Source organism: Bombina bombina, chromosome 2 (genome assembly GCF_027579735.1).
Source record: "Bombina bombina isolate aBomBom1 chromosome 2, aBomBom1.pri, whole genome shotgun sequence".
Lineage (NCBI taxonomy): Eukaryota > Metazoa > Chordata > Amphibia > Anura > Bombinatoridae > Bombina > Bombina bombina.
The window spans coordinates 70,585,455-70,606,246 of NC_069500.1; the positions used below are offsets into that span (position 1 = coordinate 70,585,455).

The following is a 20,792-nucleotide window of genomic DNA, read 5'->3' on the forward strand; positions in this document are numbered from 1 at the left end:
TGTAGCTAACACCTCAAGTGGTCTTGTTGTATATGTAGCAGTACAATACCCATTTAGTTACAATATGGTTAAACACACAGGATATAGACAAACAATAATGCAATAAAAAATGCTCTGATATATTAAATCATTTTATCACTGGAGCTTTATGTCCCTTTAACAACGTTATGCACCTTTTTGTGCAGTGAGACCCACAACGTACCTGCTCATCTATCTTCCTTTGCAGCTGAACCACCTTGTTCTCCATCCCCACACTAAGCTTCTTGAAGTGTTCGGCTGTCCTGGCCTCGATTTTCAGCTGTTTGAGTTCTCGTCGAGCCTTCATTCTCCGGTAGTAGCACTGGATGACAACAGCAGCACTGCGGAACATGGCAAAATGCTTGCGGGCAAGCCAGCCACGGAGATGCTTCTGGATGACGGTAGCCTTGTGCTGCTCCAGAAGCTGAAAAACAACAGTTTTATTACCGAAATACTGAGGTAGTAACTGCAGTTATACTAAAGTAACAAGAACCTAAGGAACCGTATGACAGGTGTGGAAAGTTCCTTATATAATATCTACCTGCATATCTATTTTTCTATCTATTTTGCTATCTATCTATCTATCATCTATCCTAGCAGTCTGTGTATCTATCTGTCTGTCTATCTATCATCTATTTATCTATCTACCCTAGCTGCCTGTGTATCTATTTATCTATCTATCTATCCTAGCTGCCTGTGTATCTATCTGTCTGTCTATCATCTATTTATCTATCTACCCTAGCTGCCTGTCTATCTATCTATCTATCTATCTATCTATCTATCTATCTATCTATCTATCATCTATCTATCTATCTATCTATCCATCCATCTATTATGGATCTACATATCTATCTACACCCAAGGGTGTTAAAGGAACTTAGCACTGTTATAGACAAACCTCTACTCTTAATTTTTCAAGACTCATTATCCTCAGGCATGGTACCCCAGGATTGGCGTAAAGCTGATGTGGTGCCACTCTTCAAAAAGGGAAGCAGGGATGATCCAGGAAGCTATAGACCAGTTAGTCTGACATCAATAGTGGGGAAGATATTTGAAGGGATTATAAAGGATTATATTGATGAGCATATTCGTGTAAACAAGATTATGAGTTCTAATCAGCATGGTTTTATGAGAAATAGATCATGTCAAACTAATCTAATTAGATTATATGAGAAAGTAAGTAAAAAATATAGATAAAGGGGAATCCGTTGATGTGATACACTTACATTTTGCAAAGTCGTTTGATACAGTGAAACATGAGAGCTTAATGCACAAAATTAAGGGACTGGGAATAGCTGAAAATGTTAGCTCATGGATAAATAACTGGATAAAAGATAGTGAGCAATGAGTAGTAGTAAATGGATCATACTCAGATTGGACAAAGCTAATCAGTGGAGTCCTCCAGGGATCAGTACTGGGCCCTGTTCTTTGTAATATTTTTATAAATGACTTGGAGCAAGGATTAAATAGCGACATCTCTATTTTGCAGATGATACTAAGTTAAGTAAGGTCATTAGGTCAGAGCAGGATGAACTTTCATTTCAAAAGGGATCTGCAAAAATTAGAAGTATGGGCAGGTAAATGGAAAATGAGATTTAATACGGGAAAATGCAAGGTTCTACATTTTGGAAGTAAAAATAAGCAGGCAACATATTATTTAAATGAGACAAGACTTAGCCAAACAGAGGAGGAAAGGGATTTGGGAGTAGTAATAGATAACAAGCTAAAGATGGGTGCACGTTGCACAGTGCAGGGCAGAGGCTTCAAAGGCTAATAGGATACTAGCATGTATTAAAAGAGGCATTGATTCAAGGGAGGAAAGCATAATTCTGTCACTATATAAAGCCCTGGTAAGACCTCACCTTGAGTATGGAGTGCAGTTCTGGGGACCGATTGCAAAAAAAAAAGATATTGCAGAACTAGAAAAAGTTCAGAGAAGGGCCACAAAGCTAATAAGGGGATTGGAGAATTTAAGATATGAGGAGAGGCTAGCCAAACTGGGTCTGTTTTCTTTAGAAAAAAGGTGCTTGAGAGGTGACATGATTACTTTATATAAATATATTCAAGGCCCATATACAGAGATGGCAGAAGCTCTGTTTATTCCAAGAAAATTGTTTGTGACAAGAGGTCACAATTTAAGGTTGGAGGAAAGGAGATTTAATCTCCTGCAACGGAAATGTTTTTTCACTGTAAGAGCAATAAAATTGTGTAACTCATTACCAAAGGAGATAGTGAATGCCAATACCCTAGATACATTTAAAAATTGTTTGGATACATTTCTGTCTATAAACAAAATTCATAGATATAATTGCTAGTATTAAATGGGTCACCTTTTAGTGGGATTATTTAAGATTAAAGGGAGCTTTTTGTAAGTATTTTAGATTTGTATAGGTTGAACTTCAGTGTTTTTTTCAACCTTATCTACTATGTTACTATGTTACTTCTGTGTATCTTCATAGTTAGCAATGCATTGCTTCAAAACTAGCAGTGAAGACAAAGACTGGGAGCTACACAGATAAATAGAGAAGCGAAAAAAATAGTTCCCGCAAAGTTTTCTACAAAATGCTGAAAATCACTTAAACTAACTATTGCAGCAAACCCAGGCTGCAGAATTTGCTATTTGGCATCTCTATAGAGGGTGTGAAACACTGTTGTTTTTTTTGTTTAACCAAAAAGCATGAAGTGTTCAATAAATTAATAAAAGGTCACACACAATTCTTTTTTATCAAAGTTCTCTCTGACATATATTCATATATATTGACAAACATATGACACATATTTTCTAAAAAAGGATGTGATTACTTTTGTATAACTTGCTGGACAACTCGGGGAGGGCAGATAAGGTGCAATCTTTACTATATTCTTCGTCTGTAACAGGTAAAAACATATTTTCTCCACTACACTAGTGCAAACTGCAGGAGCAGACACAAAGTTACTGTTCAAACTGAGAGAAAAGCCCTTTTTCCAATTACATTTTATTCCCCTTAGACATCTCATGCGAGAGGATGGTATAACTAAGAGCGCTGACAGCTCTCTGGCTGATGTATTGAGATATCTGCTCAGAGGTTTGGGAAAGTGATAAATGACTGCAGTACCTCATGATAAGCTCTTCTGACAAACATGCCCCGTGTAAAGGACTGGATAGTGATAGCTGCCCGACGAATCCTCTGGTAGCCACGATACACGCGAATCATACGGAATTGCTTCTGGAAGATTATAGCAGCCTTTGTTTTGCGGAGATGTTCTGCCAACCTAATAAAAAGTAACAAATCATATATTAGTAAAATGTACGGACGGGTCTTTATGGTTTTTGCATTCTGATAAAAGTCATAACTTGTTTCTTATGACTGGACAGTTATTCTACAGAACAGAACTTAAAGGGCTGATTTAAAAATGTGTTTAGTGTCCCTAAAAATATTTATGAATTTATGATTTTGACTTAGATTGTCAATAGTAAAAAAAAACATAATTTATGTAAGAACTTACCTGATAAATTCATTTCTTTCATATTAGCAAGAGTCCATGAGCTAGTGACGTATGGGATATACATTCCTACCAGGAGGGGCAAAGTTTCCCAAACCTCAAAATGCCTATAAATACACCCCTCACCACACCCACAAATCAGTTTAACGAATAGCCAAGAAGTGGGGTGATAAGAAAAAAGTGCGAAAGCATAAAAAATAAGGAATTGGAATAATTGTGCTTTATACAAAAAAATCATAACCACCACAAAAAAAGGGTGGGCCTCATGGACTCTTGCTAATATGAAAGAAATGAATTTATCAGGTAAGTTCTTACATAAATTATGTTTTCTTTCATGTAATTAGCAAGAGTCCATGAGCTAGTGACGTATGGGATAATAAATACCCAAGATGTGGAACTTCCACGCAAGAGTCACTAGAGAGGGAGGGATAAAATAAAGACAGCCAATTCCGCTGAAAAAATAATCCACACCCAAAATAAAGTTTAAATGAAAACATAAGCAGAAGATTCAAACTGAAACAGCTGCCTGGAGTACTTTTCTACCAAAAACTGCTTCAGAAGAAGAAAACACATCAAAATGGTAGAATTTAGTAAAAGTATGCAAAGAAGACCAAGTGGCTGCTTTGCAAATCTGATCAACCGAAGCTTCATTCCTAAATGCCCAGGAAGTAGAAACTGACCTAGTAGAATGAGCTGTAATCCTTTGAGGCGGAGTTTTACCCGACTCAACATAAGCATGATGAATCAAAGTTTTTAACCAAGATGCCAAAGAAATGGCAGAGGCCTTCTGACCTTTCCTGGAACCGAAAAGATAACAAATAGACTAGAAGTCTTTCGGAAATCTTTAGTAGCTTCAACATAATATTTCAAAGCTCTAACTACATCCAAAGAATGCAACGATCTTTCCTTAGAATTCTTAGGATTAGGACACAATGAAGGAACCACAATTTCTCTACTAATGTTGTTAGAGTTCACAACTTTAGGTAAAAATTGAAATGAAGTCCGCAACACCGCCTTATCCTGATGGAAAATCAGAAAAGGAGATTCACAAGAAAGAGCAGATAACTCTGAAACTCTTCTAGCAGAAGAGATGGCCAAAAGGAACAGAACTTTCCAAGAAAGTAATTTAATGTCCAGAGAATGCATAGGTTCAAACGGAGGAGCTTGTAAAGCCCCCAGAACCAAATTCAAACTCCAAGGAGGAGAGATTGACTTAATGACAGGTTTTATACGAACCAAAGCCTGTACAAAACAATGAATATCAGGAAGATTAGCAATCTTTCTGTGAAACAACACAGAAAGAGCAGAAATTTGTCCTTTCAAAGAAATTGCAGTCAAACCTTTATCCAGACCATCCTGAAGAAATTGTAAAATTCTAGGAATTCTAAAAGAATGCCAGGAAAATTGATGAGAAGAGCACCAAGAAATGTAAGTCTTCCAGACTCAATAATATATCTTCCTAGACACAGATTTACGAGCCTGTAACATAGGAGTCAGAGAAACCTCTATGACTGAGAATCAAGCGTTCAATCTCCATACCTTCAAATTTAATGATTTGAGATCCTGATGGAAAAAAGGACCTTGAGATAGAAGGTCTGGTCTTAACGGAAGAGTCCAAGGTTGGCAAGTAGCCATCCAAACCAGATCCGCATACCAAAACCTGTGAGGCCATTCTGGAGCCACCAGCAGAACAAACGAACGCTCTTTTAGAATCTTGGAGATCAGTCTTGGAAGAAGAACCAGAGGCGGAAAGATATAGGCAGGATGATACTTCCAAGGAAGTGACAATGCATCCACTGCCTCCGCCTGAGGATCCCTGGATCTGGACAGATACCTGGGAAGTTTCTTGTTTACATGAGAAGCCATCAGATCTATTTCTGGAAGACCCCAGATTTGAACAATCTGAAGAAACACCTCTGGGTGAAGAGACCATTTGCCCGGATGTAACGTCTGGCGACTGAGATAATCCGCTTCCCAATTGTCTACACCTGGGATGTGAACCGCAGAAATTAGACAGGAGCTGGATTCCGCCCAAGCAAGTATCCGAGATACTTCTTTCATAGCCAGAGGACTGTGAGTCCCCCCTTGATGATTGACATATGCCACGGTTGTGACATTGTCCGTCTGAAAACAAATGAACGATTTTCTCTTCAGAAGAGGCCACGACTGAAGAGCTCTGAAAATCGCATGGAGTTCCAAAATGTTGATGGGTAATCTCGCCTCCTGAGATTCCCAAACCCCCTGCGCTGTCAGAGACCCCCATACAGCTCCCCAACCTGTCAGACTCGCATCTGTTGAGATCACAGTCCAGGTTGGAAGAACAAAAGAAGCCCCTTGAACTAAACGATGGTGATCTGTCCACCACGTCAGAGAGTGTCGAACAATCGGATTTAAAGATATTAACTGTGATATCTTTGTATAATCCCTGCACCACTGGTTCAGCATACAAAGCTGAAGAGGTCGCATGTGAAAACGAGCAAAGGGGATCGCGTCCGCTGCAGCAGTCATAAGACCTAGAATTTCCATGCATAAGGCTACCGAAGGGAATGATTGAGACTGAAGGTTTCGACAAGCTGAAACCAATTTCAGACGTCTCTTGTCCGTCAGAGACAAAGTCATGGACACTGAATCTATTTGGAAACCTAAAAAGGTTACCCTTGTCTGAGGAATCAATGAACTCTTTGGTAAATTGATCCTCCAACCATGTTCTAGAAGAAATGACACAAGTCGATTCGTATGAAATTCTGCTAAATGTGAAGACTGAGCAAGTACCAAGATATCGTCCAAATAAGGAAATACCACAATACCCTGTTCTCTGATTACAGATAGCAGGGCACCGAGAACCTTTGAAAAAATCCTTGGAGCTGTTGCTAGGCCGAACGGCAGAGCCACAAATTGGTAATGCTTGTCTAGAAAAGAGAATCTCAGAAACTGATAGTGATCTGGATGAATCGGAATATGCAGATATGCATCCTGTAAATCTATTGTGGACATATAATGCCCTTGCTGAACAAAAGGCAGAATAGTCCTTATAGTTACCATTTTGAATGTTGGTATCCTGACATAACGATTCAATATTTTTAAATCCAGAACTGGTCTGAAGGAATTCTCCTTCTTTGGTACAATGAATAGATTGGAGTAAAACCCCAGACCCTGTTCCAGAACTGGAACTGGCACAATTACTCCAGCCAACTCTAGATCTGAAACACATTTCAGAAATGCTTGAGCCTTCACTGGATTTATTGGAATGCGAGAAAGAAAAAATCTTCTTGCAGGAGGCCTTACCTTGAAACCTATTCTGTACCCTTGTGAAACAATGTTCTGAATCCAAAGACTGTCAATCGAATTGATCCAAATTTCTTTGAAAAATCGTAATCTGCCCCCTACCAGCTGTGCTGGAATGAGGGCCGCACCTTCATGTGGACTTGGGAACTGGCTTTTGCTTTCTAAAAAGCTTGGATTTATTCCAGACTGGAGATGGTTTCCAAACAGAAAATGTTCCTTTAGGGGAAGGATCAGGCTTCTGTTCCTTATTCTGACGAAAGGAACGAAAACGATTAGCAGCCCTATATTTACCTTTAGATTTTTTATCCTGAGGTAAAAAAGTTCCTTTCCCCCCAGTAACAGTTGAAATAATAGAATCCAACTGGGAACCAAACAATTTATTACCTTGGAAAGAAATGGAAAGCAAAGTTGACTTAGAAGACATATCTGCATTCCAAGTTTTAAGCCATAAAGCTCTTCTAGCTAAAATAGCTAAAGACATATACCTGACATCAACTCTAATGATATCAAAGATGGCATCACAAATAAAGTTATTAGCATGTTGAAGAAGTTTAACAATGCTATGAGTATTATCATCTGATACTTGTTGTGCCAAAGCCTCCAACCAAAAAGTGGAAGCTGCCGCAACATCAGCCAAAGAAATAGCAGGCCTAAGAAGATTACCTGAACATAAATAAGCTTTCCTTAGAAATTTTCCTATCTAAAGGATCCTTAAAGGAAGTACTATCTGCCATAGGAATAGTAGTACGTTTAGCGAGAGTAGAGATAGCCCCATCAACTTTAGGGATTTTGTCCCAAAACTCTAATCTGTCAGATGGCACAGGATACAATTTCTTAAACCTTTTAGAAGGAGTAAATGAATTACCCAGATTATTCCATTCCCTAGAAATTACTTCAGAAATAGCATCAGGGACAGGAAAAACTTCCGGAATAACTGTAGGAGGTTTAAAACCCGAATTTAAACGCTTAGTAGATTTAGTATCAAGAGGACTAGATTCCTCCATCTCTAAAGCGATTAAAACTTCTTTAAGTAAAGAACGAATAAATTCCATTTTAAATAAATATGAAGATTTATCAGTGTCAATATCTGAGACAGAATCCTCTGAACCAGAAAAATCATCATCAGAAACAGACAAATCAGAATGATGATGTTCATTTAAAAATTCATCTGAAAAATGTGAAGTTTTAAAAGACCTTTTACGCTTACTGGAAGGAGGAATAACAGACATAGCCTTCCTAATAGATTTAGAAACAAAATCTCTTATATTAACAGGAACATCCTGAGTATTAGATGTTGATGGAACAGCAACAGGTAATGGTATATTACTAATGGAAATACTATCTGCATTAGCAAGCTTATCATGACATTCATCACAAACTACAGCCGGAGGGACAGATACCACAAGTTTACAGCAGATACACTTAACTTTGGTGGAACCAGCATCAGGCAGCGTTTTTCCAGAAGTAGCTTCTGATCCAGGGTCAATCTGAGACATCTTGCAATATGTAAGAGAAAAAACAACATATAAAGCAAAATCTATCAAATTACTTAAAAGGCAGTTTCAGGAATGGGAAAAAATGCCAATGAACAAGCCTCTAGCAACCAGAAGCAAATGAAAAATGAGACTTAAATAATGTGAGAAAAAGGTGGAGACAAAAATGACGCCCACATTTTTTGGCGCCAAAAAAGCCGCCCACATTATTGGCGCCCAAATGCTTTCGGCGCCAAGAATGACGCCACATCCGGTGACGCCAACATTTTTGGCGCAAAAACGTCAAAAAAATGACGCAAACACGAACAACTTCTGGCGACAAGTATGACGCCGGAAATGACAAAGAAATTTTTTTTTTTGCGCCAAAAAAGTCAGCGCCAAGAATGACGCAATAAAAACAGAATTTATGTTTACCTGATAAATTGCTTTCTCCAACGGTGTGTCCGGTCCACGGCGTCATCCTTACTTGTGGGATATTCTCTTCCCCAACAGGAAATGGCAAAGAGCCCAGCAAAGCTGGTCACATGATCCCTCCTAGGCTCCGCCTTCCCCAGTCATTCGACCGACGTAAAGGAGGAATATTTGCATAGGAGAAATCATATGATACCATGGTGACTGTAGTTAAAGAAAATAAATTATCAGACCTGATTAAAAAACCAGGGCGGGCCGTGGACCGGACACACCGTTGGAGAAAGCAATTTATCAGGTAAACATAAATTCTGTTTTCTCCAACATAGGTGTGTCCGGTCCACGGCGTCATCCTTACTTGTGGGAACCAATACCAAAGCTTTAGGACACGGATGAAGGGAGGGAGCAAATCAGGTCACCTAGATGGAAGGCACCACGGCTTGCAAACCCTTTCTCCCAAAAATAGCCTCAGAAGAAGCAAAAGTATCAAATTTGTAAAATTTAGTAAAAGTGTGCAGTGAAGACCAAGTCGCTGCCTTACATATCTGATCAACAGAAGCCTCGTTCTTGAAGGCCCATGTGGAAGCCACGGCCCTAGTGGAATGAGCTGTGATTCTCTCAGGAGGCTGCCGTCCGGCAGTCTCGTAAGCCAATCTGATGATGCTTTTAAGCCAAAAAGAGAGAGAGGTAGAAGTTGCTTTTTGACCTCTCCTTTTACCAGAATAAACAACAAACAAGGAAGATGTTTGTCTAAAATCCTTTGTAGCATCTAAATAGAATTTTAGAGCACGAACTACATCCAAATTGTGCAACAAACGTTCCTTCTTTGAAACTGGATTCGGACACAAAGAAGGCACGACTATCTCCTGGTTAATGTTTTTGTTAGAAACAACTTTTGGAAGAAAACCAGGTTTAGTACGCAAAACCACCTTATCTGCATGGAACACCAGATAAGGAGGAGAACACTGCAGAGCAGATAACTCTGAAACTCTTCTAGCAGAAGAAATTGCAACCAAAAACAAAACTTTCCAAGATAATAACTTGATATCAACGGAATGTAGGGGTTCAAACGGAACCCCCTGAAGAACTGAAAGAACTAAATTGAGACTCCAAGGAGGAGTCAAAGGTTTGTAAACAGGCTTGATTCTAACCAGAGCCTGAACAAAAGCTTGAACATCTGGCACAGCCGCCAGCTTTTTGTGAAGTAACACAGACAAAGCAGAAATCTGTCCCTTCAAAGAACTTGCAGATAATCCTTTCTCCAAACCTTCTTGAAGAAAGGATAGAATCTTAGGAATTTTTATCTTGTCCCAAGGGAATCCTTTAGATTCACACCAACAGATATATTTTTTCCATATCTTATGGTAGATTTTTCTAGTTACAGGCTTTCTGGCCTGAACAAGAGTATCAATGACAGAATCTGAGAACCCTCGCTTTGATAAAATCAAGCGTTCAATCTCCAAGCAGTCAGTTGGAGTGAGACCAGATTCGGATGTTCGAACGGACCTTGAACAAGAAGGTCCCGTCTCAAAGGTAGCTTCCATGGTGGAGCCGATGACATATTCACCAGGTCTGCATACCAAGTCCTGCGTGGCCACGCAGGAGCTATCAAGATCACAGATGCCCTCTCCTGATTGATCCTGGCTACCAGCCTGGGGATGAGAGGAAACGGTGGGAATACATAAGCTAGGTTGAAGGTCCAAGGTGCTACTAGTGCATCTACTAGAGTCGCCTTGGGATCCCTGGATCTGGACCCGTAGCAAGGAACCTTGAAGTTCTGACGAGAGGCCATCAGATCCATGTCTGGAATGCCCCACAACTGAGTAATTTGGGCAAAGATTTCCGGATGGAGTTCCCACTCCCCCGGATGGAAGGTCTGACGACTCAGAAAATCCGCTTCCCAATTTTCCACTCCTGGGATGTGGATTGCAGACAAGTGGCAGGAGTGAGTCTCCGCCCATTGAATGATTTTGGTCACTTCTTCCATCGCCAGGGAACTCCTTGTTCCCCCTTGATGGTTGATATACGCAACAGTCGTCATGTTGTCCGATTGAAACCGTATGAATTTGGCCTTTGCTAGCTGAGGCCAAGCCTTGAGAGCATTGAATATCGCTCTCAGTTCCAGAATATTTATCGGGAGAAGAGATTCTTCCCGAGACCAAAGACCCTGAGCTTTCAGGAGTCCCCAGACCGCGCCCCAGCCTACCAGACTGGCGTCGGTCGTGACAATGACCCACTCTGGTCTGCGGAAGCTCATCCCCTGTGACAGGTTGTCCAGGGACAGCCACCAACGGAGTGAATCTCTGGTCCTCTGATCTACTTGTATCGTCGGAGACAAGTCTGTATAATCCCCATTCCACTGACTGAGCATGCACAGTTGTAATGGTCTCAGATGAATTCGCGCAAAAGGAACTATGTCCATTGCCGCGACCATCAAACCTATTACTTCCATGCACTGCGCTATGGAAGGAAGAGGAACAGAATGAAGTACTTGACAAGAGTTTAGAAGTTTTGATTTTCTGGCCTCTGTCAGAAAAATCCTCATTTCTAAGGAGTCTATTATTGTTCCCAAGAAAGGAACTCTTGTTGACGGAGATAGAGAACTTTTTTCTACGTTCACTTTCCACCCGTGAGATCTGAGAAAGGCCAGGACAATGTCCGTATGAGCCTTTGCTTGTGGAAGGGACGACGCTTGAATCAGAATGTCGTCCAAGTAAGGTACTACTGCAATGCCCCTTGGTCGTAGCACCGCTAGAAGGGACCCCAGTACCTTTGTGAAAATTCTTGGAGCAGTGGCTAATCCGAATGGAAGTGCCACAAACTGGTAATGCTTGTCCAGAAAGGCGAACCTTAGGAACCGATGATGTTCCTTGTGGATAGGAATATGTAGATACGCATGAATTGACCTTCCTGGATGGAAGGAAGAATTGTTCGAATGGTTTCCATTTTGAACGATGGAACCTTGAGAAACTTGTTTAGGATCTTGAGATCTAAGATTGGTCTGAATGTTCCCTCTTTTTTGGGAACTATGAACAGATTGGAGTAGAACCCCATCCCTTGTTCTCCTAATGGAACAGGATGAATCACTCCCATTTTTAACAGGTCTTCTACACAATGTAAGAACGCCTGTCTTTTTATGTGGTCTGAAGACAATTGAGACCTGTGGAACCTCCCCCTTGGGGGAAGCCCCTTGAATTCCAGAAGATAACCTTGGGAGACTATTTCCAGCGCCCAAGGATCCAGAACATCTCTTGCCCAAGCCTGAGCGAAGAGAGAGAGTCTGCCCCCCACCAGATCCGGTCCTGGATCGGGGGCCAACATCTCATGCTGTCTTGGTAGCAGTGGCAGGTTTCTTGGCCTGCTTACCTTTGTTCCAGCCTTGCATTGGCCTCCAGGCTGGCTTGGCTTGAGAAGTATTACCCTCTTGCTTAGAGGATGTAGCACTTGGGGCTGGTCCGTTTCTGCGAAAGGGACGAAAATTTGGTTTATTCTTAGCCTTGAAAGACCTATCCTGAGGAAGGGCGTGGCCCTTGCCCCCAGTGATATCAGAAATAATCTCTTTCAAGTCAGGGCCAAACAGCGTTTTTCCCTTGAAAGGAATGTTAAGCAATTTGTTCTTGGAAGACGCATCCGCTGACCAAGATTTTAGCCAAAGCGCTCTGCGCGCCACAATAGCAAACCCAGAATTTTTCGCCGCTAATCTAGCCAATTGCAAAGTGGCGTCTAAAGTAAAAGAGTTAGCCAATTTGAGAGCATGAATTCTGTCCAAAATCTCCTCATAAGAAGAATCTTTATTGAGCGCCTTTTCTAGTTCATCGAACCAGAAACACGCTGCTGTAGTGACAGGAACAATGCATGAAATTGGTTGTAGAAGGTAACCTTGCTGAACAAACATCTTTTTAAGCAAACCCTCTAATTTTTTATCCATAGGATCTTTGAAAGCACAACTATCTTCTATGGGGATAGTGGTGCGTTTGTTTAGAGTAGAAACCGCCCCCTCGACCTTGGGGACTGTCTGCCATAAGTCCTTTCTGGGGTCGACCATAGGAAACAATTTCTTAAATATAGGGGGAGGGACGAAAGGTATGCCGGGCCTTTCCCATTCTTTGTTTACAATGTCCGCCACCCGCTTGGGTATAGGAAAAGCTTCGGGGGGCCCCGGGACCTCTAGGAACTTGTCCATCTTACATAATTTCTCTGGAATGACCAAATTCTCACAATCATCCAGAGTAGATAACACCTCCTTAAGCAGAGCGCGGAGATGTTCCAATTTAAATTTGAATGTAATCACATCAGGTTCAGCATGTTGAGAAATTTTCCCTGAATCTGAAATTTCTCCCTCAGACAAAACCTCCCTGGCCCCCTCAGACTGGTGTAGGGGCACTTCAGAACCAATATCATCAGCGTCCTCATGCTCTTCAGTATTTTCTAAAACAGAGCAGTCGCGCTTTCGCTGATAAGTGGGCATTTTGGCTAAAATGTTTTTGATAGAATTATCCATTACAGCCGTTAATTGTTGCATAGTAAGGAGTATTGGCGCACTAGATGTACTAGGGGCCTCCTTTGTGGGCAAGACTGGCGTAGACGAAGGAGGGGATGATGCAGTACCATGCTTACTCCCCTCACTTGAGGAATCATCTTGGGCATCATTTTCTCTAAATTTTGTGTCACATAAATCACATCTATTTAAATGAGAAGGAACCTTGGCTTCCCCACATACAGAACACAGTCTATCTGATAGTTCAGACATGTTAAACAGGCATAAACTTGATAACAAAGTACAAAAAAGTTTTAAAATAAAACCGTTACTGTCACTTTAAATTTTAAACTGAACACACTTTATTACTGCAAATGTGAAAAAGTATGAAGGAATTGTTCAAATTTCACCAAAATTTCACCACAGTGTCTTAAAGCCTTAAAAGTATTGCACACCAAATTTGAAAGCTTTAACTCTTAAAATAACGGAACCGGAGCCGTTTTTATATTTAACCCCTATACAGTCCCTGGTATCTGCTTTGCTGAGACCCAACCAAGCCCAAAGGGGAATACGATACCAAATGACGCCTTCAGAAAGCTTTTTCTATGTATCTGAGCTCCTCACACATGCATCTGCATGTCTTGCTTCCCAAAAACAACTGCGCAATAGAGGCGCGAAAATGAGGCTCTGCCTATGATTAGGGAAAGCCCCTAGAGAAAAAGGTGTTCAATACAGTGCCTGCCGGTTATTTACATAATTCCCAAGAATAAAATAACTCCTCAAAGCTATGAAGTATTAAAAATGCTTATATATCAATCGTTTTAGCCCAGAAAATGTCTACCAGTCTTAAAAGCCCTTGTGAAGCCCTTTATTCTTATGTAATAAAAATGGCTTACCGGATCCCATAGGGAAAATGACAGCTTCCAGCATTACCTAGTCTTGTTAGAAATGTGTCATACCTCAAGCAGCAAAAGTCTGCTCACTGTTTCCCCCAACTGAAGTTAATTCCTCTCAACAGTCCTGTGTGGAAACAGCCATCGATTTTAGTAACGGTTGCTAAAATCATTTTCCTCTTACAAACAGAAATCTTCATCTCTTTTCTGTTTCAGAGTAAATAGTACATACCAGCACTATTTTAAAATAACAAACTCTTGATTGAAGAATAAAAACTACATTTAAACACCAAAAAACTCTAAGCCATCTCCGTGGAGATGTTGCCTGTACAACGGCAAAGAGAATGACTGGGGAAGGCGGAGCCTAGGAGGGATCATGTGACCAGCTTTGCTGGGCTCTTTGCCATTTCCTGTTGGGGAAGAGAATATCCCACAAGTAAGGATGACGCCGTGGACCGGACACACCTATGTTGGAGAAATGAAGCATTTTCAGCCCCCGCGAGCCTAACAGCCCACAGGGAAAAAAGTCAATTTTTAAGGTAAGAAAAAATGTCTTAATTCATATGCATTATCCCAAATAATGAAACTGACTGTCTGAAATAAGGAATATTGATCATCCTGAATCAAGGCAAATAAATGTTTAAACACATATATTTAGAACTTTATATAAAAGTGCCCAACCATAGCTTAGAGTGTCACAAAAAAATAAGACTTACTTACCCCAGGACACTCATCTACATGTAGTAGAAAGCCAAACCAGTACTGAAACGAGAATCAGTAGAGGTAATGGTATATATAAGAGTATATCGTCAATCTAAAAAGGGAGGTAAGAGATGAATCTCTACGACCGATAACAGAGAACCTATGAAATAGATCCCGTAGAAGGAGACCATTGAATTCAAATAGGCAATACTCTCTTCACATCCCTCTGACATTCACTGCACACTGAGAGGAAAACCGGGCTCCAGCCTGCTGCGAAGCGCATATCAACGTAGAATCTAGCACAAACTTACTTCACCACCTCCATGGGAGGCAAAGTTTGTAAAACTGATTTGTGGGTGTGGTGAGGGGTGTATTTATAGGCATTTTGAGGTTTGGGAAACTTTGCCCCTCCTGGTAGGAATGTATATCCCATACGTCACTAGCTCATGGACTCTTGCTAATTACATGAAAGAAAATAGCATAGAACTTTATTCTGACTATTATTAAAAATATTAAAATTTGTATAGGAGAATTTTCTAATTTAAAGGGATAGAAAGGACAAAAAAGAAATGTGCATGGCATTTTTGCAATATACTTCCATTAGCAAAAATGCTTTTAATAAGAGTTATTACTGTTTTTCTGCAGCATATGCACATATCCTGTGTGGGCACGTGCACCAGTATTTAAACACCACAGCTTCTCAGAGAGTCAGCAGTTGTTTGTATGACACAAATTACGTCTTCAGAAGCAATAACAACCACTGCCAGGTCTCTGAGCAAGCATGGTGTTTGAATACCGGTGCACAGCACACAGAGCATATGTGCGTATGCAGAAAAGCAATGATACTTTTACTAGAAAGATTTTTGCTAATTGAAGTATATTGCAAAAATCCTACTTCACATTCAAATGCACCCATGCACATTTCAGTTCTCACCTTTCTATTCCTTTAATGGAGAGGGTCAATAATCTTTGGTATGATGCAAACTGAAGTTATACATAATGTGTTCACTAAAGCTATGTTTGTATCATCTGCAGTGATAAAGTGCTACTAACAGGCCAGATTTTGGTATTTCACTACCAGATCAAAGGTCATTCTATGGTCTACATTCACTAAATCAATCACAAATAGAGCAACAATCAAGCAGGGAAATCTGCCCTGCTAAGGGTACTTGAGAAATGAAAGGGTAATTCCGTCAGAAACGGACATGTTCATCAGTGCATTTCACTTTTGAATAGAAGCATTTTGGGAATATACTTGGATAAGCAAAATGCTGTTATCAGTGTGTGCTTTTTTGTGAATGGGCACATGAAGCATATCTAAATATGATTCAAATGCCAGCATTTTAAACAGTGTTACTGCTCAGAGAGCTGGCGGTGTCTTGTATTATGTAGCCAATGACTCAATTTACACGATACAAGTCACTGCCAGCAATCTGACCAGAAACACTGTTTAAAATGTTGGTGTATCATGCCCTATGGTACTTGGCCATACGAGATTTCAAATAGCAAAATGTTTTGTTGAATTGTCTAGGATGTTTCTACAACAACATATTTGGAAGTGTACTAGATGGTTGACTTTGAAGTGCACTCTTAATACATGAGAACTGAATATTAATGTTTTTGATTATCCCTCTTCCGTTTTTCTACCTTTCAAGTTTATTGCTCACAAAAGTTTAACTAACCTATATACTTCTATAGACTATAGTTACAGGCTGCCACATAAAACATAATTTATGTAAGAACTTACCTGATAAATTCATTTCTTTCATATTAGCAAGAGTCCATGAGCTAGTGACGTATGGGATATACATTCCTACCAGGAGGGGCAAAGTTTCCCAAACCTTAAAATGCCTATAAATACACCCCTCACCACACCCACAATTCAGTTTAACGAATAGCCAAGAAGTGGGGTGATAAGAAAAAAGTGCGAAAGCATATAAAATAAGGAATTGGAATAATTGTGCTTTATACAAAAAAATCATAACCACCACAAAAAAAGGGCGGGCCTCATGGACTCTTGCTAATATGAAAGAAATGAATTTATCAGGTAAGTTCTTACATAAATTATGTTTTCTTTCATGTAATTAGCAAGAGTCCATGAGCTAGTGACGTATGGGATAATGACTACCCAAGATGTGGATCTTTCCACACAAGAGTCACTAGAGAGGGAGGGATAAAATAAAGACAGCCAATTCCTGCTGAAAATAATCCACACCCAAAATAAAGTTTAATGAAAAAACATAAGCAGAAGATTCAAACTGAAAACGCTGCCTGAAGTACTTTTCTACCAAAAACTGCTTCAGAAGAAGAAAATACAACAAAATGGTAGAATTTGGTAAAAGTATGCAAAGAGGACCAAGTTGCCGCTTTGCAAATCTGATCAACCGAAGCTTCATTCCTAAACGCCCAGGAAGTAGAAACTGACCTAGTAGAATGAGCTGTAATCCTATGAGGCGGAGTCTTACCCGACTCAACATAGGCAAGATGAATTAAAGATTTCACCAAGATGCCAAAGAAATGGCAGAAGTTTTCTGGCCTTTAAAAACCCGGAAAAGATAACAAATAAACTTGAAGTCTTTCGGAAAGACTTAGTAGCTTCAACATAATATTTCAAAGCTCTAATAACATCCAAAGAATGCAACGATTTCTCCTTAGAATTCTTAGGATTAAGACATAATGAAGGAACCACAATGTCTCCACTAATGTTGTTGGAATTCACAACTTAGGTAAAAATTCAAAAGAAGTTCGCCACACCGCCTTATCCTGATGAAAAATCAGAAAAGGAGACTCACAAGAAAGAGCAGATAATTCAGAAACTCTTCTGGCAGAAGAGATGGCCAAAAGGAACAAAACTTTCCAAGAAAGTAATTTAATATCCAATGAATGCATAGGTTCAAATGGAGGAGCTTGAAGAGCCCCCAGAACCAAATTCAAACTCCAAGGAGGAGAAATTGACTTAATGACAGGCTTTATACGAACCAAAGATTGTACAAAACAATGAATATCAGGAAGAATAGCAATCTGTCTGTGAAAAAGAACAGAAAGAGCAGAGATTTGACCTTTCAAAGAACTTGCGGACAAACCCTTATCTAAACCATCCTGAAGAAACTGTAATATTCTCGGTATTCTAAAAGAATGCCAAGAAAAATGATGAGAAAGACACCAAGAAATATAAGTCTTCCAGACTCTATAATATATCTCTCTGGATACAGATTTACGAGCCTGTAACATAGTATTAATCACAGAGTCAGAGAAACCTCTTTGACCAAGAATCAAGCGTTCAATCTCCATACCTTTAAATTTAAGGATTTCAGATCCTGATGGAAAAAAGGACCTTGAGACAAAAGGTCTGGTCTTAACGGAAGAGTCCACGGTTGGCAAGAGGCCATCCGGACAAGATCCGCATACCAAAACCTGTGAGGCCATGCCGGAGCTACCAGCAGAACAAACGAGCATTCCTTCAGAATCTTGGAGATTACTCTTGGAAAAAGAACTAGAGGCGGAAAGATATAGGCAGGATGATACTTCCAAGGAAGTGATAATGCATCCACTGCCTCCGCCTGAGGATCCCGGGATCTGGACAGATACCTGGGAAGTTTCTTGTTTAGATGAGAAGCCATCAGATCTATTTCTGGAAGTTCCCACATTAGAACAATCTGAAGAAATACCTCTGGGTGAAGAGACCATTCGCCCGGATGCAACGTTTGGCGACTGAGATAATCCGCTTTCCAATTGTCCATACCTGGGATATGAACCACAGAGATTAGACAGGAGCTGGATTCCACCCAAACCAAAATTCGAGATACTTCTTTCATAGCCAGAGGACTGTGAGTCCCTCCTTGATGATTGATGTATGCCACAGTTGTGACATTGTCTATCTGAAAACAAATGAACAACTCTCTCTTGAGAAGAGGCCAAGACTGAAGCTCTGAAAATTGCACGGAGTTCCAAAATATTGATCGGAAATCTCACCTCCTGAGATTCCCAAACCCCTTGTGCCGTCAGATACCCCCACACAGCTCCCCAACCTGTAAGACTTGCATCTGTTGAGATTATAGTCCAGGTCGGAAGAACAAAGAAGCCCCCTGAACTAAACGATGGTGATCTGTCCACCATGTCAGAGAGTGTTGTAAAATCGGTTTAAAGATATTAATTGAGATATCTTTGAGTAATCCCTGCACCATTGGGTCAGCATACAGAGCTGAAGAGGTCGCATGTGAAAACGAGCAAAGGAGATCGCATCTGATGCGGCAGTCCTAAGACCCAACATTTCCATGCATAAGGCTACCAAAGGGAATGATTGTGACTGAAGGTTTTGACAAGCTGATATCAATGTTAAACTTCTCTTGTCTGACAAGGACAGAGTCATAGACACTGAATTTATGTACAAAAACCTAAAAAGGTTACCCTTGTCTGAGGAATCAATGAACTGAATGGTAAATTGATCCTCCAACCATGAACTTGAAGAAACAACACAAGTCGATTCGTATGAGAGATTCTTCGAAAATGAGAAGACTGAGCAAGTACCAAGATATCGTCCAAATAAGGAAATACCAAAACCCTATTCTCTGATTACAGAAAAAAGGGGCACCGAGAACCTTTGAAAAAAATTCTTGGAACTGAGGCTAGACCAAACGGTAGAGCCACAAAACTGGTAATGCTTGTCTAAAAAGAGAATCTCAGACACTAAAAGTGATCTGGATGAATCGGAATATGCAGATACACATCCTGTAAATCTATTGTAGACATATAATGCCCTTGCTAAACAAAAGGCAGGATAGTCCTACAGTAACCATCTTGAATGTTGGTATCCTAACATAACGATTCAATAATGACAGATCCGGAACTGGTCTGAAGGAATTGACCTTCTTTGGTACAAATGAAGAGATAAAATAAAACCCCAGCCCCTGTTCCAGAACTGGAACTGGCATAAATACTCCAGCCAACTCTAGATCTGAAACACATTACAGAAATGCTGAGCCTTTGCTGTGTTAACTGGGACACGGGAAAGAAAAGAATCTCTTAGCAGGAGGCCTTAACTTGAAGCCAATTCTGTACCTTTCTGAAACAATGTTTCTGAAACCAGAGATTAAGAACGGAATTGATCCAAATTTCTTTGAAGAAAACGTAATCTGCCCCATACCAGCTGAGCTGGAATAAGGGCCGCACCTTCATAGGTACTTAGGAGCTGGCTATAGGTTTCTATAAGGCTTGGATATATTCCAAACTGGAAATAGTTTCCAAACTGATACCGCTCCTGAGGATGAAGGATCAGGCTTTTGTTCCTTGTAAGGAAAGGAACTAAAATGATTATTTACCCTGGAAAGAAAGGGAAAGCAAAGATGACTTAGAAGACATGTCAGCATTCCAAGTTTAATCCATAAAGCTTCTCTAGCTAAAATAGCTAGAGACATATACCTGACATCAACTCTAATGATATCAAAAGATGGTATCACCAATAAAATTATTAGCATGTTATAGAATAATAATAATGCTATAAAATTATGATCTGTTACTTGTTGCTCTAAAGCTTCTAATCAAAAAGTTGAAGCTGCAGCAACATCCGCTAAAAATATAGCAGGTCTAAGAAGATTACCTGAACATAAGTAAGCATTTCTTAGAAAGGATTCAATTTTCCTATCTAAAGGATCCTTAAATGAAGTACTATCTGCCGTAGGAATAGTAGTACATTAGCAGGAGTAGAGATAGCCCCATAACCTTAGGGATTTTTGTCTCAAAAAACTCTAATCTGTCAGATGGCACAGGATATAATTTGCTTAAACGTCTAGAAGGAGTAAATAAATTACCCAAATTATTCCATTCCCTGGAAATTACTTCAGAAATAGCATCAGGGAGATAAAACACTTCTGGAATAACTACAGGAGATTTAAAAACCTTATTTAAACGTTTACATTTAGAATCAAGAGGACCAGAATCCTCTATTTCTAATGCAAATAACACTTCTTTAAGTAAAGAACGAATAAATTCCATCTTGAACAAATACAAAGATTTATCAGCATCAACCTCTGAGAC

The 20,792-nt window shown here is 40.0% G+C and overlaps 1 protein-coding gene across 1 annotated transcript in view; it reads right to left on the minus strand.

The window, feature by feature from the left end:
- MYO5B (myosin VB) overlaps positions 1-20,792 on the minus strand; it is a 575,225-nt gene that overhangs the window by 124,376 nt on the left and 430,057 nt on the right. Inside the window, exons 20-21 of the mRNA XM_053701104.1 lie at positions 3,114-3,270; positions 203-442 (exon numbers count right to left, since the gene is read on the minus strand). Of these exons, the coding sequence (XP_053557079.1) occupies positions 203-442; positions 3,114-3,270 (397 nt within the window). The remainder of the gene's footprint in view (positions 1-202; positions 443-3,113; positions 3,271-20,792) is intronic.